Source organism: Lepidochelys kempii, chromosome 5, assembly GCF_965140265.1.
Source record: "Lepidochelys kempii isolate rLepKem1 chromosome 5, rLepKem1.hap2, whole genome shotgun sequence".
Taxonomy (NCBI): domain Eukaryota; kingdom Metazoa; phylum Chordata; order Testudines; family Cheloniidae; genus Lepidochelys; species Lepidochelys kempii.
The window spans coordinates 58,568,450-58,586,020 of NC_133260.1; the positions used below are offsets into that span (position 1 = coordinate 58,568,450).

Sequence of the window (17,571 nt, forward strand, 5' to 3'; positions counted from 1 at the left end):
ATACATTTATCCCAAAGCATCACATTGCATTACTAATTAGTTTCTGAATTGAGTGGTAAATTATTGTAAATCGTTCTGGCTTTTATCCCAACTGAAATTAAACTTGCAGATTTACTTAATATTATTAAATTAATGTTGATTGGTTCCAATATGTATACATTTGTCTCTCTTACAGATTTCGTTTCTTGCCTCAGCTTACATAAGTCAGGAGCTCTCAGAGGAAAGCTGCTCTGCCCTGGGATCTATTACACATTACCTTTACCTTTGCCAGTTTAGCTGGATGCTCGTTCAGGTTAGTATCTTTCTCTTTCTCTCTCTCTCACTCCCAAAAATCTGCTTAAGGGCAGCTGACACTTGTACTGCATTTATGTCATTTCTTAATGTGTCTGTCATCACATTCCAGTGATATTTATGAGGCAACGAACTTAAATAACCCCTACTAACCCTAGAGTGAAAGATCTAGAAATACATTTTCAGATCTGTTTGGAGAGTAGGAGGGTGGTGAAACACTGGAATGCGTTACCTAGGGAGGTGGTGGAATCTCCTTCCTTAGAAGTTTTTAAGGTCAGGCTTGACAAAGCCCTGGCTGGGATGATTTAATTGGGGATCGGTCCTGCTTTGAGCAGCTAAGGTCCCTTCCAACCCTGATATTCTATGATTCTATGATGTATTCCACTAAGTCTCATTAACATCCACGGCCATTGTGCACTAAATCTTTCCATATCCCAGTTTGAAAATGTACCCAGTAGGAAGTACATTATCAAAACTGAAGAAGCTGCTTTTGTGAGAGCTAATGGTGTTTCTAAATGCATCTTCCTTACATTGTTTTGAAAAAGTCTCTTCAAGTTGAAATACTGGTTACAAGTTACATTGGTCATCAGAGTCAATGTCAGTTTGCACTTTAGACCCATGTAGAATGAAAAATCTACTTCTTAATTCAAGTTGAGATGTATAGCATAGAGAAAAGCTATTATAAGGCCAAAACGCTGCATCAGATCTACTGAAAAAGTACACACATTCGCAGATATGCCCAGAATTCTGAGACAGAAGGCTTAATTCAGCATGATATAAGCAAGTAAAACTCTTGTGGAAATCTCTAGACCAAATCTATTAGTTGTGGAAACATGTGTGATGTAAATTGGTCAAAGCAACTGTGAGATAAAGCAGAGGAGGGTCCATCATGCAGATTTGTATTTATCATCCCATGCACCTCTGCGCATATGTGCTTACAGTATTGACAGGATTTGGGTGCATCATGTTTATAGTATACAATGTCATATTTGCAGCACCTTCACTCAAATTGCTTTATTTTATCTCACACACTGTCCAGCATACAGGATTGGGTCCTATGTAAGGACAAAATTCAGCAGAGATCAATTATGCTGTAACTGTGCTGCTTTGTCCTTAGTAACGGAAAGACACCAAAAAAAAATTCTTCACTTCCTTGCACTTTGTCAAGAGGCTAACATAAACATGGAACAAAAACAAAAGGCAGCTCTCTATCTTGGGTCCCAAGCTTACTGTGTCTGTTTGCCTTAAATAGCAGTAATTTTGAGGAAAAGAAACACATAGTCAGCCTAAAACATAGAATCACCTTTTCTGAACATGGCTGAACACTGAGCAGAGATCTTCCTTGAGCTATACATAGTGAAGCCTAGGTTTTTTTTCCTGAGTTGGTACAGTTAGAACCCAATAAAATGTATGAGTAATTCAAATTATTCCCTTGAATATACATTACTTTCCATTTGTCAGTACTGAACTACTTCTGCTGATATGCCCATTCACCTGGTTTGGTTCGCAATCTCTGAAGTTTCATGCAGTTTTCACTGGTCTTGACTAACCTAAATAATTTTGTCATTTTCAGATTTCACCATCTCACTGTCTACTCACTTCCAGATAATTGATCAATATATTAAACATCACATGTTTCAGTATGGAACTTTGACACCCCACTGGTAACCCTTGACTGGATAATTGGCTATTTATTCCTACTCTTTGTTTTCTGTCTTTTAGCCAGTTTCTGGCTTATGAAAGTGCTGTACCTTTCAGACCATAACTACTGAATATTTATAGTACAGTGTTGGACAACCTGCAGCCCGTGTAGGTTGCCTTTTGGGTGGCGACATAAGTTTTGTCCACAAAACTTGGTAGTTGTAGACAAGTCCTCACTATACAGCCACCAGCCTTTATTGCCAATAAACCCACAAGCTTTTTCTAGCTTTCCCCGGAGTCATACTATCCTCACAGGCTACTGCTTGGCTTTTTGCCTCTGATTTTCTCTCTTCAGTTCTTCCCAGTTTCTCTGTGTCCTGCTTCCCTCAAACACTCTCACACACAACACACAAACAATACTCAGCAAAGGCCCTCTGCCTTCTCAGTCCAAAACTCGTGTAGGTTTACATAACCCTTTTGTCTTCAGTAGGGTCTTGTGGTTAATTTATCCTCACTGTTATGTTAATTGAAGGGTGAGTTCACACCCATCAGTCTCAGCAAGGTTTTAACTTTTCCCATAACAAGGTTTAACTCATCTTATAGCAAATTATATCTGCCAGTTCTTCTTTATCCATTATTTTTGCTACAATAGGCACAGTTTTCCTTGGCAAAAGCCCATGCTCATTAGATCATGTTACATCATTATTTTTTAGGTGTTTTATAATTTTATTTTTAATTATTAGCTTGACCAAGTACTGAAATAAGGCTTACTGGTTTGTAATTCCCCAGATCACCTCTCCAGCCTTTTTAAAATGTAGGTCCTACATTTGCTACCTTCCAGTCCTCTGGTATATGTAGAAGCTGGTTTTAATGAGAGGTTGCATTTTTTTCTTCCTAGTAGCTCAGTCATTTCATTCTTAAAATCCTTCAGATCTCTTGGATGTCAATCATCTGAGCCTGGTGAATTCATGCTTTTAAATTTACCAGTTTGTTCCAGCACCTCTTCTTTTGACACCTCAGCCTCTTATAGGGCTTCATCTTTGTGAGAAAACTCCTGACTTTTGTGTAGAACTACATTGAAATTAGCTTCTCCTCTTGTATGGACTCAGGTTAGTCATTCCAAAAAGCAATCCTTTCCCTCTCTAAACATTTGTAACCTTTGGCCGATGTATATGTATTGTATTAGACTCAGGCTCTTTGATCTCTCTTGACAGTTACATACTTAATATCTGCTACCTCATTTGGAGGCCTGTAGTATAAACCGAACACTATATTTGTATCCTACAAGTTCAGTTGCGTAGTCCAGTCCACTCCGAATTTCTCTTTCTCAATGGAATCTTGCAGATACAGCACTACTTCCTCACCTCTTCAATCTAATCTGCTGGTTTTGTGTAGTCAAGTATACTATCACATTGCTTGTTATCATTCTACCAAAGTTCAGTAAATGCCTATAATGTCAAAATCCTCATCCATTCTAATTCACCTGTATTTTTAGCTTCTTGCCTTTATATATAGATATGATATCTATCAACAGATTATATACCAGATTATATACCAGATTATATACCAACAGATTAGATTGAAGAGGTGAGGAAGTAGTGCTGTATCTGCAAGATTCCATTGAGAAAGAGAAATTCGGAGTGGACTGGACTACGCAACTGAACTTGTAGGATACAAATATAGTGTTAGGTTTATACTACAGGCCTCCAAATGAGGTAGCAGATATTGAGTATGTAACTGTCAAAGAGATCAAAGAGCCAAAGTCTAATAAAATACATATACATCAGCCAAAGTTACAAATGTTTAGAGAGGGAAAGGATTGCTTTATATATAGATAAAAATATGTCTATTTTTATTTAACTTCTTGGTTTAATACTTTGTTGATTTTTAACTGAATTAACCTTTTTGATCTCAGCCTGTCCCTTCTTAAATCCAGCTGTAATTTCTGTTTTATCCTTTAGTGGGTACAAAATACCTTAGTATTACTGACGGTCTTTCGTACATGGAAAATGAACTTATTTTTATATCAGTGAATGCCAGGTCCTATGTGCTACAAAATGGGTAAGAATACAAACTGGAACCAAATGGTGGTGAATAGGACTTTGCATCTGTAGTCATGATGTGCCTCAGTCCTCTTAATACTTTAAGCATAAATGTGTGAAGATTAGAGCTAGTTGGAAAAAAAATGGGGAGGAGGGACATTTAAAGGTTTCTTTTAATTTCCATTAAAATGTTTAAATTCCAAATTTAATCAAAGTTATCATCTTTTTAAAAAATTGGTCCGCTTCTAGTGCATGGCCGCTGCACACATCAAGATATACAAGCATAGACCTTTCTTGTGCAATTTAGTTTGCTTTTACAGGGATTAAGATTTGTTGTGTGGCCTGCTCATTCCTGACATGAGCACAGGCCACAGTATCTTGTCACAACAAATCATAGGCAATGCAAGCTACTATATAAGTGCTTTATTACATCATTCCTAGATGTTTTGGTTGTTTCTTTATATACTTGCCAGATTTCCATGTCCCATTTGCGTCTATGCAATAGTTAGCATAGCAGGATGGTGGAACAAGCCAGGACATCCAGAACAGAATAAGTAAAGCCAGGAACACCTTCCAGAGCTTAAATACAGTCTGGAAATCACCAAAATACAACACCAAAACGAAACCAGATTTTTCAGTGCTGCGTACTTTCAACACTACTTTATAGGGCAGAATGCTGGGGAATGACAAAGTACGACATGTCCAAACTGTTTTCATTTCTTACAAGCTGCCTCAGAAAAATCCTCTGTATCTTTTGGCCGAGAACAGTCTCAAACCAAGACCTGTTTATACAGTGCAGCCAAGAAGATATGAGCACCATCATTACCAGGAGGCATTGGAGATGGATTGGCCATGTGTCTTTGGATGGAAACTGATTCCATCACCAGAGTAGCGATAATATAGACACCTGAAAACAAGTGAAAACGAGGCTGCCTGAAAACAACATGGCGAAGAGCTGTGGAAACTGAGCTGAAAAACCTGGGGCACAGCTGGGGAACCATTGAAAGACTTGCCAGAAACAGACAGGAGTTTGTCGCTTCCCTAAATGCCAGAAGGCGTAATGGGTACAAACTAAACTAACAGTTAGCATGATGGGGTTCTACTGTCCTGCTATGAGTTAAGGCTGCAGTCTCTGGGGAAGAGTGAGATATACTCCTGCTGCTGCATACCATTGTCTTGTGGAAAGCAGTAGAGTCATACATGGAACTTATGTGGACACGTTTCTGTCCCTTTCTGCCTAGGTGCGAGTATTAATAAATCATATCCAATAAGAAATGGAGACACACCACTCACACGTGCATCCCCAAACAGAGTGTGAGATAAATTTTCACTACTCTAGCTTCTCATAGCAGTGTATGCTTTTGTGTGCATGTATCTATGGGATACGATAACTATGAAGTACATAATGGTGAATAGTTTAAGTTGCTTTTATTTTATTTTATTTTTTTTAATTCTATCCATCTGTTTTCCCACAACAAGTCATAAATTCTTTAACATATTGAAACATTTTTTATTTTGGTGTGAACCAGTTGCCATTAATAATGTTCAGCGTTTAGGGAAGTGTAAAGGAAGAGCCAAGTTTTGAAACATAATTATTCAATATATTCAAATGCTCAGATCTTAGAAAAGAGTATTTCCTTAAACTTTTCTGTTCATTAAAATACAGATATGAATTGTTGAATCTAATGGACAGTAGCTCAGGCAGGCTGTGCTAATAATCCACGCTATTTTAATGAAGCTACACCAATTTACACCAACTGAAGATCTGGAACATAATCAATATTTGTTCATCTGCAGTTTTGAAAACATTAGAAAATACAGGATGTAGGAGTCAGACTTTCGGATTTAAATGGTTATTCCGCCAAACTATTGATATTGCAAAGCAAAGCCTAATCTTTCAGTACTGGCCTGAGAAAAGGATCATAGGTAGAGCAGCTCGGGATTCTGATTGAACACACCCTCAGCAGCTTCTGTTCTCAGGACTTCTGTGGAGCTCCTGGGAGAATGGAAATATGTCACAGGGTGGTGGAAACTCCATTAGGGCTGAGACCCATTTGAGTGTAAAGGGCCAAGGTAGAGTGGCAGGTGCAAATTACACATCCTCCACAGACCTGAGGAAGAGCTCTGTGTAGCTTGAAAGCTTGTCTCTCTCACCAACAGAAGTTAGTCCAATAAAAGATATTACCTCACCCACCTTGTCTCTCTAACCTCCTCCATATATTAATGGGGGTGAATTTGGCCAAGAGTTTTGAGTCATATATAGCTGCCTAATATACAGAAGTTTTAAGCCATACTAGTGCACCCTGCCACCACCCACTGACACCCACCAGTATGCATTTTAAGAGCCAATCCATGTTGGGTGGCTTGTTCTTTGGGATGACAGAGCGTATGTCGATGAGCGTATGTTAGACATGCTGTTCTGTACTGTATTGTTTGTTCCAGGGCACTCAGTAGATTATGGCAAATCCTTGGTAGCAGTTCCTGTGTATGACAGGCACATACAAGTAAAAGTATGCCTGTTCAAACTTTACCATAAGAAATCTTATTAAGAATAATGTATTAGAAACTACCCCTTTGGTAACTTAGTTGTACACTTTTTAAAACTAGTTTAAGATGTTGTAATTCTCATCTGTATCAACTAAATAACAGCCAATTCCTAGTTTGAGAATTGTGGGAAAATGTATGATACAAAGCCCTGATTCTCATCACATTTAAACCATTGCAAATCTGGAGTAACTCCACAGAATGCAGTTGCAGTGGAGTAAAACCAGTGGGAGCAAGATGAATGTCAGGTCCCAAGTATTTGTGTTTCTCCTTTTTATTTTTTTGGCCATATTTGTGCCTGGTTGTTTTTCCATAAATCCACTTGCAATCTTATTAAGGTCCTGATTCAGCAAGGTACTTAAGCACATGCCTAACTTTTAACCGTGTGAGTAGGCCGAAAGTCATTCATATAGATGTATGCATCCCTTCCAAAACGGGGCAGGGGCTGAGGGAAATAAATCTATGTGCACCAAACTGGCAAGCCCTATATCTAAAGTCTCCTTCCTGATAAGCTGTACCTGCTGACTACAGTCCCACATGTAACCCCATTAAAAAAAATCCATACATAAAATGTGTCTTACGTCTTGAAAGTTAGCTTCAATTGCTTGTTTCATTGCAAAAGAAAAAAAACCCTCAGTAAGTTTAGGTTCATTTCGTTAAGATTTTCTATTCATGCATAATTGTTTTGGATTGCACCTCAGAACATTCATGGCTCTTGCATTAGTTTCTTCACCTGAGCAACTGAGAAATGGACTGTACATTTTATTCCTCTGGAGGACTAGTTATTGTTACAGCATAGCAACAGGAAAGGATTTGCTAAAATTAGCTCCACTATTTGTACTTCATTGATTTAATTTTGGCACACCAAAAGAAGTTGAAGACAAGAGGCTTATAATTACCAAGATAAAAATGTCACTGCACAGGAAATGGTGAATTGGCCAATCTCTCTTAAAGCTTTGCAAAGACCATTGGACTAGTGTCATCCATGTGATAAATGAGATCAGATGGGTAACTATGACTAAACAAATACAGCAAAGGAGGGGAAGGACATATGGTAGGACTTCTTAGAAAACAATCTGAATTGCATAACTGAGAACAATTAAGCTAATAGTCAGAATTAACAGGATCAGTGATCCCTAACTAAATATAATGGAATAAATCAGTACACTGTCAGAGTACTAGTACTGAAGCATGGCTTAGGTAAGACCAGAAAACCACACAATTTGAAGATTTATACAGAACGGTTCTCTATTACTGTTTATTCTTTTAATTTTGTGGAAGAAAGAAGTCCCTCTTTCCTTTAAGAACAAAGAAACTTCCTTTGCATAAGATGAAAAAGAGAAGGATCTAGTATAGCTACTGAATGCAGTAAAATAGGACAGAAAGAGTTATTACAAAACTCAGCAAATAGAAAAATCTTTGCACAAATATTCAAATCCATTTTCAGCCATTTAGCATTTCCTTTTGGAGAACATTTAACTGAATATGCAAGCAGTAATTTTTCTTTTGTCCTTTAATGAAATTCATACACTTTTTCTTTGGTTCCCTGATCGTACAACATATTGCTAATAATCAAAGGGAGAATTTTGAATTATGTAATCAAGATTTGTTCTTCATCGATTAGATATGTAAGACCAGGAAAATACCAAATAACTAACCAACAATACTTACATAACTAACCCACTCAGCACAAATTAAATACTTGATAGTAGAATTCACAGTTTGCCACTTGGATGAACTGAAAGCCAAGAATTTGGCTGAAGAAATTCACAAATATTTTTGAACAACAAATCCATTTGGTAATTTTGCAATCTCTTAACAGACCATCTGTAAACCAAAAAATGACTAAAATCATTGTATCAATTATTTGCCCAACTCTAGTTCGTATAGTATTTGAGATGAAGCAAAGAAAGCAAAGAAATAGGTCACCAAATGTACGACACAGAAGACTACCTATATGGATAGTATTAAGGCCTTATAAAGGGCTTGTCTACAGGGAGAAAAAGCCTGGAATAGCTACTGTAGAATATCTATTGCTGTATAACTATTTTGCGCCAACTCTCATGTGGATTCTTTGATTCTGCACTAAGGGTATATCTACACTGCAATAAAAACCCAGGGCTGGTCTGTGCCAGCTGGCTTGGGCTCCTGGGACTGAGGCTGTGGGGCTGTTTCATTGCAGTGTAGACTTCTGGGCTCAGGTTGCAGCCTGAGCTCTGGGACCCTCCCACCTTGCAGAGTCCTAGAGCCCAGGCTCCAGCCCGAGTCAGCTGTCACAGGCCAGGCACTGGTATCTAATTGCTGCACAAAAGTACTCTAAGCCTTGGTCTACACTAGCAGTTGAGGTCGAATTTAGCATGTTAAATCAATTTAACTCTGCACCCGTCCACACGATGAAGCCCTTTTTTTCAAGTTAAAGGGCTCTTAAAATCGATTTCCTTACTCCACCCCCACAAGGGGATTAGCACTGAAATCGGCCTTGCTGGGTCGAATTTGGGGTACTGTGGACACAATTAGACGGTATTGGCCCCCGGAGCTATCCCAGAGTGCTCCATTGTGACCGCTTTGGACAGCACTCTCAACTCAGATGCACTGGCCAGGTAGACAGGAAAAGGCCCGCGAACTTTTGAATTTCAATTTCCTGTTTGGCCAGCGTGGCAAGCTGCAGGTGATCATGCAGAGCTCATCGGCAGAGGTGACCATAATGGAGTCCCAGAATTGCAAAAAAGCTCCAGCATGGACCGAACAGGACGTACGGGATCTGATCGCTGTGTGGGGAGAGGAATCCATGCTATCAGAACTCCATTCCAGTTTTCGACATGCCAAAACATTTGTCAAAATCTCCCAGGGCATGAAGGACAGAGGCCATAGCAGGGACCCGAAGCAGTGCCACGTGAAACCTAAGGAGCTGAGGCAAGCCTACCAGAAAACCAGAGAGGCGAACAGCCGCTCTGGGTCAGAGCCCCAAATGTGCCGCTTCTATGATGAGCTGCATGCCATTTTAGGGGGTTCAGCCACCACTACCCCAGCCGTGTTGTTTGACTCCTTCAATGGAGATGGAGGCAACACGGAAGTAGGTTTTGGGGACGAGGAAGATGATGATGGTGATGAGGTTGTAGATAGCTCACAGCAAGCAAGCGGAGAAACCAGTTTTCCCGACAGCCAGGAACTGTTTCTTACCCTGGACCTGAAGCCAGTGCCCCCGAACCCACCCAAGGCTGCCTCCCAGACCCGCCAGGCGGAGAAGGGACCTCTGGTGAGTGTACCTTTTAAAATACTATACATGGTTTAAAAGCAAGCATGTTTAATGATTAATTTGCCCTGGCATTCGCGGCTCTCCTGGATGTACTCCCAAAGCCTTTGCAAAAGGTTTCTGGGGAGGGCAGCCTTATTCCGTCCACCATGGCAGGACACTTTACCACTCCAGGCCAGTAGCACATACTCGGGAATCATTGTAGAACAAAACATTGCAATGTATGTTTGCTGGCATTCAAACAACATCCGTTCTTTATCTCTCTGTGTTATCCTCAGGAGAGTGATATCCTTCATGGTCTCCTGGTTGAAATAGGGTGCTTTTCTTAAGGGGGCATTCAGAGGTGCCCGTTCCTGCTGGGCTGTTTGCCTGTAGCTGAACAGAAATGTTCCCCGCTGTTAGCCATGGGGAGGGGGGAGGGATGAGGGGCTAGCCACGCAGTGGGGGGAGGCAAAATGTGACCTTGGAACAAAAGCACATGTGCTATGTATGTAATGTTAACAGCAAGGTTTACCATGAAAGAGTGTACCCATTGTTCTATAAAATGTGACTTTTTAAATACCACTGTCCCTTTTTTTTTCTCCACCAGCTGCGTGTATTGCAAGGATCACAGGATCTTCTCCTTCCCAGAGGCTAGCGAAGATTAGAAGGCGAAAAAACGCACTCGCGATGAAATGTTCTCTGAGCTCACGCAGTCCTCCCACACTGACAGAGCACAGACGAATGCATGGAGGCAGACAATGTTGAGTCCAGGAAAGCACAAGATGACCGGCAGGCTGAGGAGAGTAAGTGGTGGGCTGAAGAGAGGGCTGAAGCTGAAAGGTGGCGGCAGCATGATGAGAGGAGACAGGATTCAATACTGAGGCTGCTGGAGGATCAAACTAATATGCTCCAGCATATGGCTGAGCTGCAGGAAAGGCAGCTGGAGCACAGACCACTGCTACAGCCCCTGTTTAGTCAACTGCCCTCCTCCCCAAGTTCCATAGCCTCCTCACCCAGACGCCCAAGAACACAGTGAGGGGGGGCCTCCGGCCACCCAGCCCCTCCACCCTAGAGGATTGCCCAAGCAACAGAAGGCTGGCATTCAATAAGTTTTAAAGTTTTAAACTTTTAAAGTGCTGTGTGGCCTTGTCCTTCCCTCCTCCACCACCCCTCCTAGTGCTTCTCTCCTCCACCACCCCTCCTGGGCTACCTTGGTACCCCTATTTGTGTGATGATTTAATAAAGAATGCATGAATGTGAAGCAATAATGACTTTATTGCCTCTGCAAGCGGTGATTGAAGGGAGTAGGGGAGGGTGGTTAGCTTACAGGGAAGTAGAGTGAACCAAGGGGCGGGGGGTTTCATCAAGGAGAAACAAACAGAACTTTCACACCATAGCCTGGCCAGAAACTGGTTTTCAAAGCTTCTCTGATGCGACGGCGCCCTCCTGTGCTCTTCTAACCACCCTGGTGTCTGTCTGTGCGTAACCAGCTGCCAGGCAATTTGTCTCAACCGCCCACCCCGCCATAAACGTCTCCCCCTTACTCTCACAGATATTGTGGAGTGCACAGCAAGCAGTAATAACAGTGGGAATATTGGTTTTGCTGAGGTCTAACCAAGTCAGTAAACTGCGCCAGCGCGCTTTTAAACGTCCAAATGTACATTCTATCACCATTCTGCACTTGCGCAGCCTGTAGCTGAACAGCTCCTGACTACTGTCCAGGCTGCCTGTGTACAGCTTCATGAGCCATGGCATTAAGGGGTAGGCTGGGTCCCCAAGGATAACTATTCAACTAGGCATTTCAACATCCCCAGTGGTTATTTTCTGGTCTGGGAATAAAGTCCCTTCCTGCAGCCTTTGAAACAGACCAGAGTTCCTGAAGATGCGAGCGTCATGTACCTTTCCCGGCCATCCCACGCTGATGTTGGTGAAACATCCCTTGTGATCCACCAGTGCTTGCAGCACTATTGAAAAGTACCCCTTGCGGTTTATGTACTCTCTTCGTGCTCTAGTGCCAAAATAGGGATGTGGGTTCCATCTATGGCCCCACCACAGTTAGGGAATCCCATTGCAGCAAAGCCATCCACTATGACCTGCACATTTCTCAGGGTCACTACCCTTGATATCAGCAGATCTTTGATTGTGTTGGCTACTTACATCACAGCAGCCCCCACAGTAGATTTGCCCACTCCAAACTGATTACCAATTGACCGGTAGGTGTCTGGCATTGCAAGCTTCCACAGGGCTATTGCCACTCGCTTCCCTCACTGTGAGGGCTGCTCTCATCTTGGTATTCTTGCGCCTCAGGGCAGAGAAAGCAAGTCACAAAGTTCCATGAAAGTGCCCTTATGCATGCGAAAGTTTCGCAGCCACTGGGAATCATCCCAGACCTGCAAACTATACGGTCCCACCAGTCTGTGCTTGTTTCCCGAGCCCAGAATCGGCGTTCCACTGCATGAACCTGCCCCATTAGCACCATGATGCCCGCATTGCCAGGGCCCATGCTTTGAGAGAAGTCTGTGTCCATGTCCGCATCACTCTCATCACCGCGCTGACATCGCCTACTCACCCGGTTTCGCCTTGCCAGGTTCTGGCGCTGCATATACTGCTGGATAATGTGTGTGGTGTTTAATGTGCTCCTAATTGCCAAGTGATCTGAGCGGGCTCCATGCTTGCCGTGGTATGGCGTCTGCACAGAAAAAAGGCGCGGAACGATTGTCTGCCATTGCTCTGACGGAGGAAGGGGCGACTGATGACATGGCTTACCGGGTTGGCTTACAGGGAATTAAAATCAACAAAGGGGGTGGCTTTGCGAGAAACAGAATGGCCCCCTCAAGGATAGAACTCAAAACCTCAAGGATAGAACTCAGAACTGGGTTTAGCAGGCTGTTGATTTCAAGGAGGGAGGGAGGAGAAAATGAATACAAAACAAATCTGGTCTATTTCTTGTTTTGATCCACTTCATCTATCTTTATACATCTTGCTGGCAGCAGACTGTGCATTACGACCGCTAGCCATCGTCATCTCCTGGGTGCTCGTCAGAAAACGGTGCAGTATGACTGCTGGCCATTGTCTTCTGCTGGCTGCAGATTAAAAGATAGTGCACTGCCGGTAGGACTGAATTGCCATGAAACGAAACTTAAAAGGGAAATGACTTGGCTGAATCACTCCCATCTTTGCCCAGGTGCCCCGACCTCATTGAGGTCGGTTAAAAGAGCACCCTGGACTATGTAGCCGATGGCTACCAGTCATACTGCACTGTCTGCTGCCAAAAGGCAATAAACTGTTGCTGTGTCACAATGCAGTACCACGTCTGCCAGCACCCAGGAGACATAAGGTGATGGTTAGCTGAGCGGGCTCCATGCTTGCCGTGGTATGGTGTCTGCACAGGTAACTCAAGAAAAAAGGCGCAAAATGATTGTCTGCCATTGCTTTCACGGAGGGAGGGAGGGAAGGGGGGCCTGATGATATGTACCCAGAACCAACCATAACAATGTTTTAGCCCCATCAGGCACTGGGATTTCTACCCAGAATTCAAATGGGCGGCGGAGACTGCAGGAACTGTGGGATAGCTACCCATAGTGCAACGCTCCGGAAGTCAAGGATGCCTCGGTACTGTAGACACACTCTGCCGACTACATGCACTTAGAGCATTTGTGTGGGGACACACACACAATCGACTGTGTAAAAACGCTTTCTTGAAAACCGACTTCTATAAATTCGACCTAATTTCGTAGTGTAGACATACCCTTAGTAAATGATAAGAGTCTCCACCTGGGGAGTGAAGAATAGCTATTTAATTTCACATCCTGGCTATTTTGCACTACCTTCCCTGTGAAAGTAAAACAAAGTGGTTGGTGTTGGAAAATATCTTCTACACTATTGTACTTTTGCATGCTGCAAAATTTTAGCAGTTTGAGGTGTTTACTGTCTCATTTAGCTGTATTCTCAGGAGACCTCTAGTATGCTACTCGATCATTTTAGGTCAGAGATATTTTATATGTCCCTGGATTATTTTGTTTGATTATAATGAGCTGAACTTTAAAAAAACACTGGTTACCTTAATGATTGATGTGAACACATGCTTCAATTTATTTATTTATTTGCATTCTGTTTCTCAACTTTTTATACTAATTGCATTCCTCCTTTTTTTTTTTTTTTTGAGTTTTCCTCCCATGAGTTTTCCTCAATAGTTCATATAACCCAGAATCCTTACATATATCTGCCTAGATGTATGCGGATTTCACCAGTTCCATTAATCCAACTGGAAGAGAATGGTCAAGCATTTGCTTTCTCAAACAGTAAAAATTCATCTCCACTATGTTTGGTGAAGAAGCAGAGGAAAAGGGAATCTGTTCACAAATACCAAGCATGCTTTCTATATTTCTCTACCCCAAACAGAGAACATTGACGTGCATTACCCCAACATGTGGGAAGACCATCAGAGTAAGCCAAAGGAAAAGAAAACTCAGTGAGATTCTCCTCATGAAGTTTCCTCCCAGTTCATCTGAAAAGTGAATGGGCCAGGTTAACTATTTACCACCAAAGAAAAATTATTTAGTCCTCAGACCAACTGATACCTTCACAGAAATCAGGATTCTTCTAGAGTCCAGAATAGTCTACACATAGACCATGTGTCTCTGTTTTGCTTCATGGCACTCTTTCTGTCATCTGTGCAGTATCTGTGATCTGAATTTCTTCACTGTCACTGTGTACATTACATTAAAATACAATTTGAATGACACTTCCTTATCAAGTTCATAAGCAGAACTGTAGAAGCAGCTTGCTGCATATCCTGTAAAAAGATACAGAGACACAGCTCAGGAGAGATCAGATTTTGCAAAATTATGTGTCAGTGTTCCAGGTGAGTCTGTAGAAGCTCAGGAAAACCAGGTTTTTTCAGTGCAGAAACTGGCTTTATGTTGGGCTAACTTGGATGTATCTCCTTCCAGCAGGCTAATCTCAAGCTTAACCGAACCACAAAAATAACCCTACTTCCTGGGCAACTAACCTCTTCTGGTTATTTGAGGGGGGAAAAGGGGAACAAATATTGATGCTGAGGAAAACATAGATATGGATTCAAAAGTGTATAGTCTGCCTTTCTGAATGTTTTATTTGATGGAAAGGTTAATTATTCCTTAAACCCTGCTGATTTAATGATCTGTGTTATTCCTTAGGCTATTAATTTCTGGTATGTCCTGGTGATGAATGATGAACACACACAGCGGCGCTATCTGCTTTTCTTCCTTTTGAGTTGGGGACTTCCAGCTTTCGTTGTGATTCTGCTATTAATTATCCTGCGAGGGGTCTATCATCAGAGCATGGCACAGATATATGGCCTGGTCTATGGCGATCTGTAAGTTTTTCCTCAAGAAAACATCAGTTGGTGAGAGGATGTTGTGTATTTTTACTATATTTTCTTTAAATATAGACCGTCTCATAACCTTATGGGTAAATCCGTTACTCACTTACATGGCTGTGGAGTTCCCTCATCAACAGAGCCTCTTCGGTTCCACTGTGAAGTGTGTGGTGGTGATAATGTCTACTGAGCAGGAGAAAAAGGGGTCTGCACGTTTCTTCTCCTTCACCTTTAAAATATTTTTCTTCCTCAGATTACTAAAACTATTCCTTCTTAGAAGGTGAGATTATCATAACCAGGGTGTCAAATATATTTTCTAACATGTCTGTATTTGTGGGTCTGTAATACGCTGGTAAGTATTCTAAAATCTGGAGTATTCACAGTTTGAGCACTGCTGTGGACACTAAGCTAATATAGCCTGTCTCAGAACTGTATTTAACCTCAGCAAAATGATCTTAATTAAAACAACACTTATTCATAAGACTCAAAATGTCTGTCTCCCAAAGGTGATGACAGAAGGGTGAAACATTATTTTTTCAAAGCCAAACCATATTTTTTAGTAAGCTATTTCAGGATGTGAAGTTATTGTGAAATACCAGGCCTGCCCCAGGTGCTTACTCACTACATGCCATAATTGCATGCTTATTGCATAAGAAGGCATAAATACACAGCTGCTTCTTAGAATAATACAAAGCATGTGCTAGTTTCTCTGTTCTGCTGTAACCCACCACAACTCTTGGTACAGTGTCTCAAGTACGAATGCCATTTCTTGACATATGAGTGATAATCCCATTCAGGGTTACTGAAAAGCAGACTCTTTATGTACAGTTCTGAGGTTAGGTCAAAGGAGGAAAGAAAACATAAGAGCACATCCATCTTCTGTACAAGAGAAAGATATTAACCGTACATTGCGTTCCACTCAGTTGCAATACAGCAAAATGCATAGGTTGGGTTGGAAATGTAGCCATTCGTAATAACTGAGCATCTCTCAAAGTGACTTTTTATTTTGAAAACAAAGATTACAGTGAGAAGTTTAACTGGATGTTAGCATTGGACTCCTCTCTTCTGTTGTGTGTATTGGCACTTAGATAAAATGATAACAAGTGGTTTAGGAATATAATAAATATGGTTCTGCATTGCACAGAATTATTCCTTTGTGGCCAAATGCTCCACCTTCTCAGTGGGCAAAGGAGGCCCACTACGCATCAGAATTGGATTGTTCTACTGGTCATTGTGGTCAGACTATGGAGTGGTGGCAACTCATGCTGTGAAACATTGTTTCATGGTGTCTGTCTTTAGGTAAGCAGTCACAATTCCGTCAAAAACAAGAAGAAACCCAAGGCTGAATAAGTAAATGAAGCTGAGTTACTTGCATGTTTGTTCCAGACGTAACCTAAAGATCTTTTCCAACATGTTACTAGAGCTGGGCAAATGCTGGGGAGGATGTTCTGCGAGTATTCATCAGAATTTAAAAATGAATTTACTTCGAATTTTGGACCTTTTTTTTTTCTATGAACATTCAGTGGAGTTAGTTGTACCTACATAGATGCTTCCAGGAAATTAATTTGAAACTTATGGACACTGTAATGGGATGGGATACGCTTACTATAGCAAACTAACAGATTTCCCCAAACCCACAGTCAAAATACAAGCAGAGAAGTAGTTAAATGAGCCAGACAAGGTTCTGATTGCACCCTTCACAAATAGAGGCTGCACATATAGATGCAATTACAACAAGCAAATCTTCATGAAGAAAAGTAAGGGTTTTAGCCTTTTATGACCTTACTTATGTCATACTGACAGAATTATTACCCCAAGGTTTCTTAAGAAGCCCTTTTTATTTTTCTGTTGTAGAATATATGTAGTTTTGCGAATACCCTAGAAGCTCACTGAGTCAAGGTAGGTCTGAAGGATTTCTCTGCTAACATGCAAAGCCTACAGTGACTATGAGGGGTATTCTGGCTTAGCTAATGTTAGTATTGTGGAGGGGTATCTGAGAAGATTTTTCATAAATACTGCACTTGTTAAATATTACACTCATAAATTATTTTAAAGGTTGTTGTTGTTACTTTATATAAAGAAGCCTCTCAAGGCCAGAAAGAAGGAAGGGGGCTGGGATGAGATATGTAATTTAATTTGTTTACTTTGAACCAGAATGTAGAAGAGGATAAAATGATGACATTTCCAAAGCCAGGGTCATTACATAATAACTCCAGCATCAGTGACAGAAATACAATATGGCTCCAGTGCTCTGCTCAAATAAGCTAATTTCCCATGAGAGCTGGAAGATTGGTTAAAATAATAAAAGTAACAGAGCCTGTATCTTAGCTCTCTTCTAAGTGATCGCTCCTTCGGGACCCTCAACTCTAAAGGGAACTGGGTTCCTGCAATGACTAAAGAGCTCCATTATTCTTAACAAGAGTGCCATTGGCTTGATTAATGTTGATTAATGAGCAGCT

The 17,571-nt window shown here is 41.3% G+C and overlaps 1 protein-coding gene across 4 annotated transcripts in view; it reads left to right on the plus strand.

The window, feature by feature from the left end:
• The window catches only part of ADGRV1 (adhesion G protein-coupled receptor V1), a 412,710-nt gene that overhangs the window by 292,461 nt on the left and 102,678 nt on the right, over positions 1–17,571 (plus strand). For all 4 annotated transcript variants that reach the window (XM_073344461.1, XM_073344462.1, XM_073344463.1 and 1 more), the window contains 2 exons: positions 176–292; positions 14,931–15,109. In XM_073344461.1, the coding sequence (XP_073200562.1) occupies positions 176–292; positions 14,931–15,109 (296 nt within the window). The remainder of the gene's footprint in view (positions 1–175; positions 293–14,930; positions 15,110–17,571) is intronic.